The 18,974-nt window shown below is 40.2% G+C and overlaps 3 protein-coding genes across 3 annotated transcripts in view; 2 read left to right on the forward strand and 1 right to left on the reverse strand.

Annotated features, from left to right (window-relative positions):
• The window catches only part of LOC103506739, a 9,856-nt gene extending 5,170 nt beyond the window's left edge, over positions 1-4,686 (reverse strand). Inside the window, exons 1-4 of the mRNA XM_008471141.1 lie at positions 4,676-4,686; positions 1,688-1,849; positions 831-975; positions 178-292 (exon numbers count right to left, since the gene is read on the reverse strand). Of these exons, the coding sequence (XP_008469363.1) occupies positions 178-292; positions 831-975; positions 1,688-1,849; positions 4,676-4,686 (433 nt within the window). The remainder of the gene's footprint in view (positions 1-177; positions 293-830; positions 976-1,687; positions 1,850-4,675) is intronic.
• Positions 4,687-4,840: 154 nt separating this feature from the next.
• On the forward strand, positions 4,841-16,027 carry LOC103506740 (fatty acid synthase-like). The gene is made up of 13 exons (XM_017442986.1): positions 4,841-4,850; positions 5,833-6,006; positions 6,775-6,927; positions 7,602-7,775; positions 8,103-8,127; positions 9,170-9,209; positions 9,507-9,632; positions 10,884-11,116; positions 11,742-11,940; positions 12,332-12,475; positions 12,556-12,666; positions 15,183-15,291; positions 15,714-16,027. Exons 1-13 carry the CDS (start codon positions 4,841-4,843, stop codon positions 16,025-16,027), a joined length of 1,812 nt encoding a protein of 603 aa, XP_017298475.1.
• Positions 16,028-16,257: 230 nt separating this feature from the next.
• LOC103506735 (fatty acid synthase-like) lies at positions 16,258-18,967 on the forward strand. The gene is made up of 5 exons (XM_026821722.1): positions 16,258-16,276; positions 16,679-16,853; positions 16,998-17,034; positions 18,067-18,313; positions 18,745-18,967. Exons 1-5 carry the CDS (start codon positions 16,258-16,260, stop codon positions 18,924-18,926), a joined length of 660 nt encoding a protein of 219 aa, XP_026677523.1. The 3' UTR covers positions 18,927-18,967.
• The last annotated feature ends 7 nt before the right edge of the window (positions 18,968-18,974 follow it).

Below are 18,974 nucleotides of genomic sequence, written 5' to 3' on the forward strand. Positions count from 1 at the left end.
CATTTTTTTTTTTTTTTTTTTTTTTTTTTTTTTTGAAAGCTAAACTAGGACAAAGTTTTTATCAGAGTTTTTCCTCGGTTACAATAAATTAAATGTTATGACTTGTCTTGGACTCGCACCAAAAACTTGCAGATTCCTGAGGGTATAGTATACGTGAAATAAAAGATTCTCAAACGCTCACCATGTAGCCAGCTGCTGGATAAAGAACTCTGCCATTGATTTTGTGTCCCGCCAAACTTTTGTCATCGTCATTTTTCAGGCTAATCTCGAAATCATTTTGACCGGAGTTATTCTGGGATGGAGAAAAAAAAGCAAGAATTTTTATATGAACGCCTAGCTCTTAATACGTGTATGCAATGTACAGAGTCTGCTTTTTCAGAACTTGCGTTTTTGCATAAATTTTTTAAATAAGGGCCGAAGGGGGTTGGTTGTGTTACCCCTTCACCATGAAAGACATTTGAATAGTTCCCAGGTAGAAGGGCTTATGTTATATTTGCTACTAACTAACATAGGCCGTTCTTCCTGGCAAATCTCACTTGAAACAGTGTCTATACTTATTTGAACAGGTACTCGGAAATTACCTGAGGTAGGAACGAGGGTACTTGATATTGGATTGAATGGTCCCATTTCACTGTTGGAGAGATCATGGGTGTCCCCCGCGGTACAGGATAGGCAGGTTTCCCATACAGACTGGACAGTTGAACCGGGATACCGCTGAGGTACAGAAGGGCCTATGTTATATTTGCTACTAACCAACATAGGCCCTTTTTCCTGGCAAATCTCACTTGAAACAGTGTCTATACTTATTTGAACAGGTACTCGGAAATTACCTGAGGTAGGAACGAAGGTACTTGATATTGGATTGAATGGTCCCATTTCACTGTGGGAGAGATCATGGGTGTCCCCCGCGGTACAGGATAGGCAGGTTTCCCATACAGACTGGACAGTTGAACTGGGATACCGCTGAGGTACAAGCTAATGAAACAGGGAAGACCAATAAATTGAACAAATAGCATAGTAGTACTTAACTACAAAGCTACATAGGTACTCTACAGATAAAGCTTTTTAAGAGTGCCAATTTCATAATACAATGCCCTTCTTTAGGCAAAACGAACTCTTTGCTTGAGGCTCGCGTCTATGTATAGTAAGACCATGTTCACACTTTATGTTGTCAAAGTCAAAGAATCAATCAAATCGTGAATTTATTTGTGTCGAAGCAGAGCCTTTTCACAACTTTTTGTGGAAAGCAAAACGAACTCTCTGCTTGAGGCTCGCGTCTATAGTAAGACCATGTTCACACTTTATGTTGTCAAAGTCAAAGAATCAATCAAATCGTGAATTTATCTACGTCGAAGCAGAGCCTTTTCACAACTTTTTGTGGATATCACAGCATTACTAAGTGCTTCCTTTGCAATCAATTTCCATCTATCAAGAATTAGGCAAAACGAACTCTTTGCTTGATGCTCGCGTCTATAGTAAGACCATGTCACACTTTATGTTGTCAAAGTCAAAGAATCAATCAAATCGTGAATTTATTTGTGTCGAAGCAGAGCCTTTTCACAACTTTTTGTGGATATCACAGCATTACTAAGTGCTTCCTTTGCAATCAATTTCCATCTATCAAGAATCTTCTTACACTGGTAATGCTACTCGCTACTCCATTAAAGAAGCTACTACGTTTTCTCACCTGCCAATACCATTCAATAAGGTGTTCACTTGATTCGGCGAAGTCTTATTGGTAAGTGTAATCCTCTGTACACTGGCTGGTAACCCCTCTCGATAGCGCCGACGGCAACATGAAGACCAAATAGGGTAGAGGAACACGCGGTGTCGATGGTGCAACAAGGACCTGCGAGGGCGAAAATGGGGCTATTACTTTTTGCGGGAGTCAACGAATTGAGTCCCATCGACCTTTTTTTGACGAGTTGAGTTCCGACAATTTTGAAATTCAGTCCTCTTAGTGGAAGGGTTCACTTACGAATTGAGTCATCGGGACCTCAATCCTACAGCGTCCCCTTTTTGAAGGTAACTTGGGGGACCTGCGAGGATGAAAATGGAGTTATTACTTTTGAAGGTAGATTGGGTTCGAATCCTGTTCAAATAGAAAAAATAGGCCCTCTCCAAAATTTTCCATTTACAATTTTAGATAGGTACCTACATTTTTAGTTTTTTCTCTAGCAAATTCTTACTGATCAAAATTGACTATTTTCGGTTCTTCTTATCTAGAAACTACTAGATACGGAAACGCAAACATTTCAATTGAAATTTTCGCAAATAGGCACTCAGCGATTCTGTAACGTCAAATTACGAAAACACTTCATCTTGATATTGATACCAGATTTGATCTCACGAAAGTAAAAATATTGCCTAAATATTCCTCTTCACTCTTATTCAGAGTGCTCTTTAGGCTGCGATTTCACTTGATCAGGTTTCCAATCTTGCGACGACCGACGTCGTGTCATGAGAAAAATACATTTCTTTCGAAACTTCGTAGTCTCACCTAATGAAACCGCAGCCTTACACTCAATTGCGAAAACTCATAAAAGCATAAAGACATACATGCCGACAAAATATTCACCATTGAAATACAATATACATACATATAAGGCATTAAGTACCCAATAAGTTTTATCATGGAAAGTCAGAGATAACCTCTACGGTTACGTAAATATTTTCTCGTATAGCAAAACAACTCTCAACCCATTACTGCTTATGTAGGTCAGTGATCTATTAATTTTGTTCCAGTATTCCAGTATAGGTTGAGTAATACTTAGATAAGCACTAGAAATAGTGCTTATTTATACTGCTCGCATAGGACTGAAAAGTCCCTTTACTCCAGCAGTAGGCTACTACTATTATTGTGGTCAAATTCCTAAAATGAGCGATTTTCTAGGCCCCTTTTCTACAACTTCCTTAAAAGCTAGAGCTAGAACTTCGGAATTTCGCAGGCATAATAAGCAAGTATAGCTTAACATTATGGTCCAAATTTAACACGTAACAATACGTGCGTAATTAACGGAGTAATGATAGGGGTAAAAATGGCTCGAAATATTTCGTGTAATATACACACTGGCGTGCTAAGGCCATAATTTGGCCTGGCGCACCGCCGTGCGCCTAGATAATACATATGATATTATCAGAAGTAGGCAATTGGATGCTGGATAGATATTATCTTCCTTCGAAATGAACCATCTATTATTTCGAGATTAGTAAATATGTATACCATACCGACATACCTAGATAGTAATACCTGATGTACCTTTGTAGGTTGATACCTACCTACCTATGTACCTATCATGTGCCTATAATTTAAATGAGATTTCATTACCCAAGTAGGAAGTAGGTATATATAACCCACGTTAATAGGTACCTACCTATATCAAAGAAATTTTGGGGAAGTAGAAAAGCCTATAAATTTAGACTAATTTAGCCTAATAGACTAAGTTAGTGTAGGTATTGATTTTATTACCTATTAAGTGCAGATAAATAAAATTTGAAGCCCAAATATTAAACACAGAAAACAAACACTACTCTCGAAAAAACAACAATAAAAAAATATTAATCAAATTAATGATACTTAGATATCAATTAACATTTAAATAAATATTTGAAAACACATAACACAAACATAACAGAAAGAAAGTCGGATATCGGACTGACTACAAATAATTTCCAATTTATTGATAAAATGTTTACATTTGATTCAAAACTCATTTCCAACAGCCGAAATTTGAACGATTCCGTTTACTGGGCCGTTAACCGTAAGTCATTAGCCATAAGTATAAACACGGGGTCGTTAACCGTAAGTATAAACACGGGGTCGTTAACCGTAAGTAGAAATGCGGGGCCGTTATCCGTAACAGTAAGTTTAACATATCCGTAACAGTAAGTTTAACATGACCGTAACAGTAAGTTTAACATGACCTTTTAACATGACCGGGCTACCTTTATGCCAGCCCGGTCATATTAAAAGTTATATATCTCGGGAACCGTATGAGCACAAACGATGATTTTTACGGCACAAACCATGTAGTACCAACGATTTGGCTCATTAAACCATCGAATTTCCAATATGGCCGGACCAGATTGACTCACCTAACATTATGGGTTGTTAACTACTACACCACCGCTAGCATTTACTTCTCAGGCTGGCCACTCACTCTTCAACTGTCTGAAGACCTAAAACGGAAGCTTTTTCGGCCATAGACGTACCAGCGCGGCGTTCTCACAGACAGACTTAGTCTGACAGATCTAGTTCCATCAGACAGTCGAGTCGGAGCGTGTGTGGCTGGCCTCAGAGATTATAAACGTGTGTCCACACATAGACCGACCATCGATCGACGAGGTAAATCGATGTTGTCGAGGCGGTGTAAACAATGCAGTCGACATCGGTCGACGGCCGGTCGGCTATATTTGGACAGTGGTCACACTTTCATCATGACTTAAAACATGTCATTTGATAGACTTTATACTAGTTCAAAGTTCACTTTGTTCATTAGGCTTTGTTAAGGCCACCACACGGCCATACACGTTCAAGCATGCTTAACCATGTTGTCGCGGGCAATAACAGGCAGGTTGAATGATTGAATAATTGAATTTTCATCAAGCAATAGGCAGCATTTCGGGCTGCTTATCTTTTTTCGCCACACACTTTCAAGATTCTTGCTTGACATACCTGTCAAACATATTTCACCGTGTGTGGGGGGCATTATATTTTCAGATTATTAGGTAATCACCCCGTCAGACAGTTAGCTCCTGATGTTAGATCATTTTAACTTTTGAACATTGACACCTATTACTATTACGAGGTTTGAACCCGCGTATCAACTGACTTATTATTATGGATGCTGGTAAGTGAGAATCCGTGTTTGGAAACATGAAACTATTTAGCAACCATCATCAAGCTGTGTCCTCACATAGTCGACGCCGTCGATCGATGGTCAATCGATGTCGACTGTAACCGTACACTGCCTCGACAACATAGATTCACCTCGTCGATCGACAGAGCGGCGTCCAGGACACAGATTTATTTTAGCAATCAAAAGTTAAAAATTCTCACTAATATTTTACTCCAGGTGTGTAAATGATCCCTTTTCTTTTAGGGCACTTGAAAAATGTAAGTATTATGGATGGTGGTAAGTGAGAATCCGTGTTTGGAAACATGAAACTATTTAGCGACAATCATCAAGCTGTGTCCTTGTCCTCACATAGTCGACGCCGTCGATCGATGGTCAATCGATGTCGACTGTAACCGTACACTGCCTCGACAACATAGATTCACCTTGTCGATCGACAGAGCGGCGTCCAGGACACAGATTTATTAATTTAGCAATCAAAAGTTGAAAATTCTCACTAATATTTTACTCCAGGTGTGTAAATGATCCCTTTTCTTTTAGGGCACTTGAAAAATGTTTGATTACTCGGTTACTAAGGCGTTGGAATCATAACTGAGGCAAATGCCTGATTCGAAGCCCAACAGCGACATAAAACAATGAAGTACAAGGACTGCCAGGTATAATAATACCTAATAAGTTACTACGGGTATCGAATCCCGAAATTCCCGAACTGCGGTGCTCACCTTCATTGAATTGCTTCAAAGTTCAAAAGCAGAACTATTAGAGCCCAAATAGGGAAAATCAGAGGTTGGGTGGAAGAGCTCACCTAAGTGAGAAGCCTGCCGCTTAAATACTATTTTACTTGTGTTATGTTTAGTGATGCATACTTACAAGTCTTAGGTACTATCCCGACTCGAAGTTTCATCTACTTCGTAGACATTTTCAAGGGAAACCTGTCACTTAAAATAAAGCCCTAAAAAATTCCTTCCATTTTCAGGCTTTAACCCTGAGGAGCTCCGAGGTACGCGGACAGGTGTCTACATTGGCCTGATGACCACGGAAGCCAACGATTTCGCTGAGGGCAATCCGGAAAAGTTGACCGGCTACGAGACTATTGGGTCAACTCGGGCCATGTTGGCTAACAGACTTTCCTACGCTTTCAATTTCTCAGGTAAGAAGGTGTACAAAAGGATGAAACAATGAAATGAAAGCATTTTTTCTCTTTTTTTTTCAACACATAATTTCGACCATTTTCCGGTTTTCTAATGAGGATTGTTTAGTCTAGTGACAAGTTTAGTCTGGTCTCATCTTCTCATCTATTGCTCCATATCAGGCAAATCCAAGTGATCAACCTCAGTGATGATCAGGAAGTTTCATGGACTTCTTTATGAATATAAAAGTTTCAAACTGTTTGAAAGAGGAATCTGTACCAACTGAGGTGCATCGTTCAAACATTGAAGAGGACAAGATAGGTGAAAGTCAGCCGTTTCAAGAAAGATCTTTATGTCACTTGTCTGTTTAGGACAAAGTTCGGCAAGAATCTAGCCCTCATTACTTGTTGATCAAGTGTTTGAAGAACCTTACCTGGAATACTTGGGTTTCCTGGTTAGGATAAAAGTCAAATCCGCAAACTTTATTACAAATTTTCATCAGTAAATGGGTTTCTTCAAATTAAATTGATCCCAAGGGCAAGGCAATGCCTAAACCCTTGACAAATGGAGTTTTGTTGATCAAGTGTTTGAAGAACCTTACCTGGAATTGTGTCTCTTCTCGCCCATCTGATGAGAGGCATAGTACGGGATGGGCATGCCACGACACAGGCCACAAGCGTCTAATGTAGCAGTTGTTCCATTGCTACGAAATAAAAACGGCAATCAAAGTCCGTCCCCTCGACTTTCATTATTTGTTGAATGTTTGATGGGTTCAACCGATATTTCAGGACTGTACGGAGCTCCATCCCGGACGGGCAAGATCAAGGATATTGCCTCATTTGATGCCGAATTCTTTGGTATCCACTCGAAGCTAGCGAATGTCATGGATCCACAACTTCGAATGTTACTAGAACTTACCCATGAGAGCATTATGGATGGTGGTAAGTGAGAATCCGTGTTTGGAAACATGAAATCATTTAGCAACCATCATCAAGCTGTGTCCTCACATAGTCGACGCCGTCGACCGATGTCGACTGAAACCGTAGACTGCCTCGACAACATAGATTCACCTCGTCGATCGACAGAGCGGCGTCTAGGACACAGATTTATTAATTTAGCAATCAAAAGTTAAAAATTCTCACTAATATTTTACTCCAGGTGTGTAAATGATCCCTTTTCTTTTAGGGCACTTGAAAAATATTTGATTACTCGGTTACTAAGGCGTTGGAATCATAACTGAGGCAAATGCCTGATTCGAATCCCAACAGCGACATAAAAGAATGAAGTACAAGGACTGCCAGGTATAATAATACCTAATAAGGTACTACGGATATCGAATCCCGAACTGCGGTGCTCACCTTCATTGAATTGCTTCAAAGTTCAAAAGCAGAACTATTAGAGCTTAAATAGGGAAAATCAGAGGTTGGGTGGAAGAGCTCACCTAAGTGAGAAGCCTGCCACTTAAATACTATTTTACTTGTGCTATGTTTAGTGATGGATACTTACAAGTCTTAGGTACTAACTATCCCGACTCGGAGTTTCATCTACTTCGTAGACATTTTCAAGGGAAACCTGTCCTTAAAATAAAGCCCTAAAAAATTCCTTCCATTTTCAGGCTTTAACCCTGAGGAGCTCCGAGGTACGCGCACAGGTGTCTACATTGGCCTGATGACCACGGAAGCCAACGATTTCGCTGAGGGCAATCCGGAAAAGTTGACCGGTTACGAGACTATTGGGTCAACTCGGGCCATGTTGGCTAACAGACTTTCCTACGCTTTCAATTTCTCAGGTAAGTAGGTGTACAAAAGGATGAAATAAAAGCATTTTTTCTCTTTTTTTTTTCAATACATAATTTCGACCATTTTCCAGTTTTCTAATGAGGATTGTTTAGTCTAGTGACAAGTTCTGGTCTCATCTTCTCATCTATTGCTCCATATCAGGCAAATCCAAGTGATCAACCTCAGTGATGATCAGGAAGTTTCATGGACTTCTGATCAGGAGGCCGGTGATTTGAGTTCAAATCAAAGCATGTTAAGCATGAAGTTCCCATTACGAGTAGGTGCTTGAGCACTCTAGGGACAATATTTCTCTTGTCTAAAACCGCAGCTTTTTTCAGACTTTGCTGCACTATGGTTGACCAGGTACCTACCAATTATGTAGTACCTATTTCTAGTGCTTATCTAAGTACCACTCAACCTATACTGGAATACTGGAACAAAATTAATAGATCACTGACCTACATAAGCAGTAATAGGTTGAGAGTTGTTTTGCTATACGAGAAAATATTTACGTAACCGTAGAGGTTATCTCTGACTCAATTTTATCCTCAATATAATTTGAGAATTCGACCACAATAATAGTAGTAGTCTACTGCTGGAGTAAAGGGACTTTTCAGTCCTATGCGAGCAGTATAAATAAGCACTATCTAGTGCTTGTCTAAGTATTACTCAACCTATACTGGAATACTGGAACAAAATTAATATATCACTGACCTACATAAGCAGTAATAGGTTGAGAGTTGTTTTGCTATACGAGAAAATATTTACGTAACCGTAGAGGTTATCTCTCACTTTCCATGATAAAACTTATTGGGTACTTAATGCCTAATATGTATGTATATTTGTATATTGTATTTCAATGGTGAATATTTTGTCGGCATGTATGTCTTTATATGCTTTTATGAGTTTTCGCAATTGAGTGTAGGGCTGCGGTTTCATTAGGTCAGACTACGAAGTTTCGAAACAAATGTAATTTTCTCATGACACGACGTCGGTCTTCGCAAGATTGGAAACCTGATCATGTGAAATCGCACCCTAAAGAGCACTGAATAAGAGTGAAGAGGAATATTTAGGCAATATTTTTCCTTTCGTGAGATCAAATCTGGTATCAATATCAAGATGAAGTGTTTTCGTAATTTGACGTTACATAATCGCTGAGTGCCTATTTGCGAAAATTTTAATTGAAATGTTTGCGTTTCCGTATCTAGTAGTTTCTAGATTAGAAGAACCAAAAATAGTCAATTTTGATCAGTAAGAATTTGCTAGAGAAAAAACTAAAAATGTAGGTAGGTACCTATGTAAAATTGTAAATGGAAAATTTTGGAGTGGGCCTATTTTTTCTATTTGAACAGGATTCGAACTCAATCTACCTTCAAAAGTAATAACTCCATTTTCACCCTCGCAGGTCCCCCAAGTTACCTTCTGAAAGTCTTTTCATGCAAAAGGTCAGTTACTCACTATCAGGTAGACTTGACAGGCAGACCTGATCAGGTGTACATATACATGTCAGGTCTACCTGATAGTGAGCGGCTGGCCCAAGTTGTTGAAATTATGGCAAAATGGGGTCCAAATGGTAAAGAAAGTTTGGTTTGCGATTAATTTAATTGGTAAATAGGTAAGTGCTTTTATTTCCAAACAATAACCTATTAGGTAAAATTGGTTACATTCTTCGGTCTGTAAAGTGTAAAATCAATCTTGTGGTTGTAAACTCGATTTAAAACTAACTTACTTTTCTCTTTCAGCTCAAGTCAAATAGTTCCAACGGAGCTTTTCTATCAATGTACGAACAAATTCATAGTGTTCCTACGCCAGGGTACAAATACAGAGGTTTCACAATTCAAAATTCCACTGGGAATACGGAAATTCAGGTAATTATGGAAAATAGCTGAATTCCGTCGCTTCGCTCCGGAATCCCGCTAGTTCATCCCGAGGCATGGCCAAACTTGTGGAAAAGGCATGGCCGAAGAAATTTGTCATTAGATGGTAATATCCAAAATTGAGTGGTCCGGTGCCAGACTTCCCTAACCCACATTTTAAGCTACCTCCATTAGGAGGAAGTACTAAAAAAGATCTGTTCCCAGCATCAACAACTATGTTTCCAAATGTCTGATGACATGAAACACGTTGCTGGAATACTTCATTTCAGGGTTTCAAAATTTGGCCCAACTTTAGGTCTCATTATCTCAATTTGAAGAAACTGAGGGTTAGGCAAGTCTGGCACCGGACCACTCCAATAAGAGCCGACCCTACATGAATATCCAACGAGACTTGAGAGAAATCAACACCGCGATGACATATTAGGTACCTACATAAATTAATTTTGGGCGACAAAAAGGGAGAAAAAGAAACTAAAATAAATTAAAAGATTATTCTGTATTAGATTCAAAATTATTAAACGGAAACACTGGTGTGGAAACAAAGTTTCAAAAGTTGGGAAAAATTAAAAGAGTGGGTTTTCGGAGGTACTCGTAAAAACACTTGAAATTGAATATCTAATGAAATTATTGCCTGAGACAGTAGGTAATACACCTATGTAGATCTCAAACAGGTGTAAACTTTGTTAATTTGCTACTTTGATTAGTTACTTACCAATAGGATGATCAGAGAGCGACTGTGCTAAACCCTTGACTAGTAGGAGCTTTTATACGGAAGTTTCTTATCTCACACGCTGATTGAACTACCTAATACTTGCTATAGAAGACATATTCATCACATCACGCGATATGGGTGGTGTGATCCCTTTGATTGTGATCATACGATCTCATCAGTTTATAATTTTTGTGTTAAGCTAAAGAACATGTCGCAAATTTAGGAAGGTAGTGGGCTAGTGGGTATCCAAGAATTAAATGACATTTTTGGTTTGCCAACACTCACACTTAACTTATACTTTTTATGGGACTTAAAGTTGGCACGTACCTTACTGTGACGTTTCGGGTCTGAACTCCAGACCCGTCTTCAGCAATTTGTCAATCTATCATTCGCGAACTCCGCGAACTTGTCAATTAGAACATAAAAAACGAAAATGCATTAGGTCGTCAGCAGTGCAGGTGTTTTCAAGTCGATGAGAAACTAAAAAATCTCATGTATTGTTCTCTATAACTTGGAAATTTCTTTTCCAGCCTCAAGACACACAACTGATGATAAACAATGGCAGTATTCTGGAGATACTACTGGATCTGGCCTTGGAAAATCTTAGACCCGACCATGTACAAATGTTGGACTTGGCGGAAAATTTGAACCTGTCCCTCGACATCAAGAACATCATCGATCAGAAGCCACGGAAAACGGTACGTAACAACCGACTGATGAAGCTGGGAAGTCTTGCACAATACTTCACCATAGAGAGTTCTCAGTTAATCCAGAGTTTAAGAAATAATGGCCTGTGTAAATCAAATGCACCGTCAAAGAAAACCCTTGACACTGTGTTAACTCTCAGTGGTAAGATCGGCCTTAAGTCAATTAACGCATGGGCAGTCCTGAGTAGTACGAAACCAATCCCTCCAGAAATAAAAGTAATTGAAGTTGGAACGCCAAGGCCACCGGCACCAGGGAGTTGATTTTAAGCAATATTTCCATATTGTCGATCGATGTTGACTGAAACTGTACACTGCCTCGACAACATAGATTCACCCCTTCAACTCGTCGATCGAAGGCGCCGACTATGTGTGGACAGTGGACACAGGTTAACATTAGATCGAGATAGCAAAAGTATCATTAGATGGTCATAAATTGTAGCAATGGATTGACCTGACGTGACATGGCGAAGTAGTTACTTATTATTACTAAACAATTTGATCAAAACTTCATTTTATAACTTTTAACTTGATCAATGATCATTGACGAACTTATGGAGGCTTCTAGGTACTTTGGTAACACAAAGTATTTACCACCATATGATTTATATGACAGAATATTCCTTATGAAAATATGTACCTAACCACACTTATCTCTACTCTGCCCCATCCTCTCAACCGCAGTCCTATACCCACCGGTACAATCCTGTTCCACATCGTCCTGGTTGATAAGCCACTCGACAAATTTGGCAAACTTCTCAAACAAGAGACGGAGGTGGCCGTGATTTGTGTCCATCCGGGGGAGGTGTTTGTGAAGGAGGATGGTTTGGTGGAGGTGTCGCGAATGACGAGTGGAGGTCTTAGCTACTCGCTGTTGTATAGGGTGAGTTGGAACTGTATGGTTTGGGGAAGATTCTGCAAAAAAAAAAAGTCGAAAAAGTGTACCGAAATAACCATAAATTTAGGCTTTTAAAAAATTGAAAAAAGTCCCCTTTTATTAACTAATGTTGGGGATATAAAAAATTGTCAAAAGTTCATTTGTGAAGAATAGGTCGGTCGCTTAACAGAATGTATCCTTGGAAGTTAGGATTCCACACTATGCAATGCAATAGTCCTAAACTTAAATGGACGCGACACATAAGGTATCAGGAAGAGACCGCCTTAACATAGGATTCCACAAACAATGTTGAAATTATCTAGAATCTAGAATACCTACATCTTTTAATTGCATCGTGTACATACATTCTATCATATTCTTCTCCATTTCACCACAGGCCGCACCATGGCAAAAGACAACCACTATGATTACAGTAACCCCAGGCAAGTTTGACTGGGTACCCCGGCTTCAAGAATGGGTCAGCTTGAAGTACACGGATATTATCCTCATAAACAGTACAGAAAGCGAAGTATGCAAAAACGCAAGTTCCGAAAAAATGCATACACACATTAAGAGCTAGGCGTTCATATAAAAATTCTTGCTTTTTTTTCTCCATCCCAGAATAACTCCGGTCAAAATGATTTCGAGATTAGCCTGAAAAATGACGATGACAAAAGTTTGGCGGGACACAAAATCAATGGCAGAGTTCTTTATCCAGCAGCTGGCTACATGGTGAGCGTTTGAGAATCTTTTATTTCACGTATACTATACCCTCAGGAATCTGCAAGTTTTTGGTGCGAGTCCAAGACAAGTCATAACATTTAATTTATTGTAACCGAGGAAAAACTCTGATAAAAACTTTGTCCTAGTTTAGCTTTCAAAAAAAAAAAAAAAAAAAAAAAAAAAAAAAAGAGGAAAAAAATGCCCAACCATAGTCGACGGTCGTTGATCGACCAGGTGAATCTGTATTGTCGAGGCAGTGTACGGTTCCAGTCGACATCGATCGATGGTCGATTGACGGCCGTCGACTATGTGTGGACACAGCTCTACTTTCGAGCTATAAAAGTTGCTAATTTGGTCTCATGGTCTTCAAGAATCTGTGTCAAACCAGCCTGATAATAGGTAGGTAGTGGTAGCTGTACCTCAATAGCTTTCTGGAGGCAGAATATTCTCAAATTTTATCAATTTTGGATCATAATTTGAGGTGGATCCCAATATGTCTATCATGCCCTTCTTCAATTTTTACAGGTGGTCAACCGGGTTCAACCCCTCGTGGGAGATTATATCGCCATCAATTCATTCGGTGTGGGTGGTACTAATGCCCATGTCCTTCTCAAAAAATATGCACCTCATCCATCATCTGGTATCAGCAGCACAGTGGTTTCCAAAATACCAAGACTGATGATAGGAGCGGGCAGAACTAAACAATGTGTGGAACAGCTTCTCGATCAGGTAACTTTTGATGCAAAAGGTCAGTCACTCACTATCAGGTAGACTTGACAGGCAGACCTGATCAGGTGTACATGTACATGTCAGGTCTACCTGATAGTGAGCGGCTGGCCCAAGTTGTTGAAATGATGGCAAAATGGGGTCCAAATGGTAAAAAAAGTTTGGTTTGCGATTAATTTAATTGGTAAATAGGTAAGTGCTTTTATTTCCAAACAATAACCTATTAGGTAAAATTGGTTACATTCTTCGGACTGTAAAGTGTAAAATCAATCTTGTGGTTGTAAACTCGATTTAAAATTAACTTACTTTTCTCTTTCAGCTCAAGTCAAATAGTTCCAACGGAGCTTTTCTATCAATGTACGAACAAATTTGGGAATAAAAAAAAAACTTATAAAGCCGTCAATTCCTGGAAACTTCTAAATAACACCAGCGCAGCGTCCCGTGTACGAGTTTCAAACATGGCGTGTCCCGTGGTCATTTCCGGGATTTCGGGCCGATTTCCCGAAAGTTCCGGGAATAAAAAAAAAAAACTTATAAAGCCGTCAATTCCTGGAAACTTCTAAATAACACCAGCGCAGCCTCCCGTGTACGAGTTTCAAACATGGCGTGTCCCGTGGTCATTTCCGGGATTTCGGGCCGATTTCCCGAAAGTTCGGACTGTGATGAGTTTAAGCGGAACCTTTACAATGGGGTGGATATGATCTCAAACGATAACAGAAGATGGCCTCCTGGTAAGTTATTTTTTTAATAAGATCGGGGTTAACGTCTTTTCTAGTTTCTAGTTGGAGATTGCATTGATTTTTTCCCAATTTACAGACAAAACTATGTAATGTGCAGACAAAAGTAAATGTTTATTTAAATAGATTGAGGACTATAGGAAATGGAATGAATATAAAAGTTTCAAACTGTTTGAAAGAGGAATCTGTACCAACTGAGGTGCATCGTTCAAACATTGAAGAGGACAAGATTTATTAAGATCGGGGTTAACGTCTTTTCTAGTTTCTAGTTGCAGATTGCATTGATTTTTTTCCCCCCAATTTACAGACAAAACTATATAATGTGCAGACAAAAGTAAATGTTTATTTAAATAGATTGAGGACTATAGGAAAAAATGGAATGAATATAAAAGTTTCAAACTGTTTGAAAGAGGAATCTGTACCAACTGAGGTGCATCGTTCAAACATTGAAGAGGTCAAGATAGGTGAAAGTCAGCCGTTTCAAGAAAGATCTTTATGTCACTTGTCAGTTTAGGACAAAGTTCGGCAAGAATCTAGCCCTCATTATTTGTTGATCAAGTGTTTGAAGAACCTTACCTGGAATACCTGGGTTTCCTGGTTAGGATAAATCAAAGTCAAATCCGCAAACTTTCATTATTTGTTGAATGTTTGATGGGTTCAACCGATATTTCAGGACTGTACGGAGCTCCATCCCGGACAGGCAAGATCAAGGATATTGCCTCATTTGATGCCGAATTCTTTGGTATCCACTCGAAGCTAGCGAATGTCATGGATCCACAACTTCGAACATTCAAAATTTCACTGGGGATTCTGAAATTCAGGTAATTATGGAAAATTTTGCACTTCTAACCATCGAACCATTTTGTTGTGTCTGGGTAACCTAAGAGGAGCTAGTCACTCCGTTCACAGCTTGATGGAGATTTCATTAGGTACTTTTGTTTATTCTTTTCAACTGCTTAAATAACAAACTATCTCCTACCTGATTTTTCTCTACCCAGAATAGAAATACCTACCTATTTAGTATTTACGTACTATTTTGCCTTCATCATCCCTTGTTTATAGACTTTGGTGTGGAAAGCTTTGTCGAAATCCAAGCAGGAGTGGTTCGAGAACGTCGGGGTTCGATTTGAGGACCTTCGGTTTCTGAAGCCCACGGTACTCAGCCCTGAAGGTAAGTAAGTCGTTTGTACTACTTCTATTGTATATCAGATGTTACGATACATTATGTACAATTGTACATTGAAATTTTCTAGCGAAATTCCTGTGTGCGGAGTCCAGTATCCAGGACTATTGCATCCCTTCAGATGTTAACGTGACCATTTGTCCACAGATTTTGTGCAGAACATGATCCGACAACGTTTTATAGTATTTTTTATTGCAATGAATCGTTTGTAATGAATCGATTCGGTTCCATCCATTATTGAGTAAGAAAAATGATGGCATCTGGTGATTTACTGCAAGGTCTGAAAGAAAAGTGAGGACAACTACTATAAGAATTATAAGAAATTTAGTTAAATTATAAATCATAATTATTAATATTCACAGAATTAATGTGTACCATCCACCAACACTATCGGTTGTTTCCCATTATAGGAACTGTCCGTCTCAAAGTCACCATTCTGCCGTCGAGTGGACGTTTTGAAATCACAGAAAACGACGCCATCGTTGTCGAAGGCAAAGTCCAAGTTCTTCCCGAGCAAGACTCTCAGAAACCTCTCAGCACAACTTCATTCGAGCTTACACTCCCTCAGGAGGATATTTACAAGGAGCTCAACCTCCGAGGATACAACTATGAAGGCCTCTATCAGGGCCTTGTGGAGGCCAACACGGAGGGAACCGTCGGCCGACTGGACTGGAATAATGATTGGACCTCGTACATCGATACGGTGCTCCAGTTTCGACTTTAGAGGATATCTACAAGGAGCTCAACCTCCGAGGATACAACTATGAAGGCCTCTATCAGGGCCTTGTAGAGGCCAACACGGAGGGAACCGTCGGCCGACTGGACTGGAATAATGATTGGACCTCGTACATCGATACGGTGCTCCAGTTTCGACTTTTGTCCTTACCACATCGGGATTTGAGACTTCCAACCAGCATAGAGAGCGTTGAGATAAGGCCGAAACTTCACAAGGAGATGTCAGGCGAGAGAACAAGTAAGTAAAAAGCTGTGTTTATACATAGTCGACGTCGCGCCGTGCCGTCGATCGACGAGGTGAATCTATGTTATTGAGACAGTGTACGGTTTCAGTCTACATCGATCGACGGCGTCGACTATGTGTGGACATAATTTTAAACACAAAGTATATAAACTAAAAAAAAAAAAATGCACTTTGACCGAAAGGTCAAAGTGCATTACGAGTGAACTTGGTGATCAAATCAAATGCCCCCTCGGGTTGAGATATAGGCACCTTGTGTTCTGCATTGCATTGAGTACCAATACTTCGTTCAAGTTCTCCACATGCTTCACATATGCTGCTAATCTATTCTGGTAATACCGAAATGAACGGGGAGCAGTTTTGTAGGCTTCTTCTCCAGTCCATTTGAGCGTTTTCAAGAAATTAATTTTGATCTCGTGTACAAAACCAAAGTGGCTACCACGGCCCATCTGGATCAGATCAGCAGAAAGCATAGCCAACCATTGAGTCACTTTGTAGCCTTCTCCTCCATCACTAGTGGCCGGGGCAATAAGGGACAGACTAACTACGGGTTTGCTAACAGGTGTATGGAGAACATTTGTCAGGCGCGGAGACGTGACAGGTTGTCTGGGGTGAGTTGGGTAATATGCCCAGGGGATTCGCAGGTTTGGGCGATAGAAAGCTATTGCTCTTTGTCAAGAGAATCGTATGGTTTCATATGAAATACACTACCTACAGTTATTTGTGAGGCGCGGAGACGTGACGGATTGTCTGGGGTGAGTTGGGTAATATGCACAGGGGATTCGCAGGTTTGGGCGATAGAAAGCTATTGCTCTTTGTCAAGAGAATCGTATGGTTTCATATGAAATACACTACCTACAGTCTAAAGGTGTGGCCGGCCACACATAGTAGATGATAGGTCGAGTATGTTTGGACACACCTTGAGAAGTTTATGGCCTCCGACAATACTGTCCTCTCCTTCCCCAATCTTTTTGCCACACAACTGAGGCGCGGAGACGTGACGGGTTGTCTGGGGTGAGTTGGGTAATATGCCCAGGGGATTTGCAGGTTTGGGCGATAGAAAGCTATTGCTCTTTGTCAAGAGAATCGTATGGTTTTATATGAAATACACTACCTACAGTCTAAAGGTGTGGCCACACATAGGTAGTAGACGGCCGTCGATGACAGGTCGAGTATGTTTGGACACACCTTGAGAAGTTTATGGCCTCCGACAATACTGTCCTCTCCTTCCCCAATCTTTTTGCCACACAACTTCTTGATGTTTTGGTATGATGACCACCCTTTTCGTAATTTTAAACTTTTATTTTTAATCTTCCAAAGACGCCCATTTTAAAAACCTTTACAACAGGGAGTGTGGCATGGATGGAGATTATACAATACGCAATTTTAAACATGTAAAACCCTAATCATTTTCAGTTGGCAATTCAATGGGGTCCAATTTCCGACGTCGGAATGGCCGCTAAGCTTCTCGGCCAGAATAATTTTTAATCTTCCAAAGACGCCCATTTTAAAAACCTTTACAATAGGGAGTGTGGCATTGATGGAGATTATACAATACGCAATTTTAAACATGTAAATTCTAGGTACGTAACTACGTATAGTAGAAGTGTAGAACTAGTAGAAGGTACCTACTAATTTAAGAATTTTTTTAAATAAGGATTAAGGGAATTTTAAGGGATTTTTTTTTAATTGAGGGATTTCTTTTCTGGGATTTTTTTGGGCTTTGTCTGGGATTTTTTTGTGGTAGTCCCGTAAGAACACTGATGTAAAACCCTAATCATTTTCAGTTGGCAATTCAATGGGGTCCAATTTCCGACGTCGGAATGGCCGCTAAGCTTCTCGGCCAGAATAGGACCAAAATTATCGGCGGTGCGCATGCGCAGAGCATAGACTCCTGTCTGTCCAGTTTGGATGTACTGCTGAGGATACCACAAGCTGTGGTGGCATCCACCGTGCTGCCCAATAAGAATGGGACGTCAGGAGATGTGAAACAGGAGAACGTCACTGTGCAGAAAGTCATTGGGGATATTCTAGGTAAGTTTTGGGGATATTCCAGCCTCGTTACTTTGGAAGGTAGCCCCCGCCTTTTGTAAACGCTAGATTTCTGGTTTGATTCCCGCCCGGAACGGCTAGTTTTCTCCTATGATGTCCTCCTTCTTTTCGCTATGGGGACGATGAGACCTCCGTTGTTAAGGTGTGTCCAGTTGTCCACACATGGTCAACCGGCCATCGGCCGATGTCGGCGGAATCGTCCACACTGTCTCGATAACATAGATTCAGCTCTTCGATCGATGGCCGGTCAACCATGTGTGGCCACACCTCTACAGTTTCCTCTGTCAAACCTATTCGGGGGAAAAACTATATAAAAAACCTATTATGTACCAACCTTACAGATTTCGAACAATTTCACGTTCCCTCTCGAACCCCTTTGGTCAAACTAAACCTCATCCACCCCTCGATTCCAGGAATTCAAAACATCACCAGTATCAGCGACTCTGCCACCTTGTCCGATCTGGGTCTGGATTCCCTCATGGCGGCTGATGTCAAGAATGTTCTCCAGAGTAAATTCAACATCAGTCTGACCAACGAACAAATCAAGGAGCTCAAGTTCAATGCCGTAGAATCGTTGCTGAAAGTGACACCTTGAATTATGCCGCCACCAAATTGTGCCATCAGGGGAGAACAACTCCGCTCT

This window comes from Diaphorina citri, unplaced genomic scaffold, assembly GCF_000475195.1.
Source record: "Diaphorina citri unplaced genomic scaffold, Diaci psyllid genome assembly version 1.1 scaffold258, whole genome shotgun sequence".
Classification (NCBI taxonomy): domain Eukaryota; kingdom Metazoa; phylum Arthropoda; class Insecta; order Hemiptera; family Psyllidae; genus Diaphorina; species Diaphorina citri.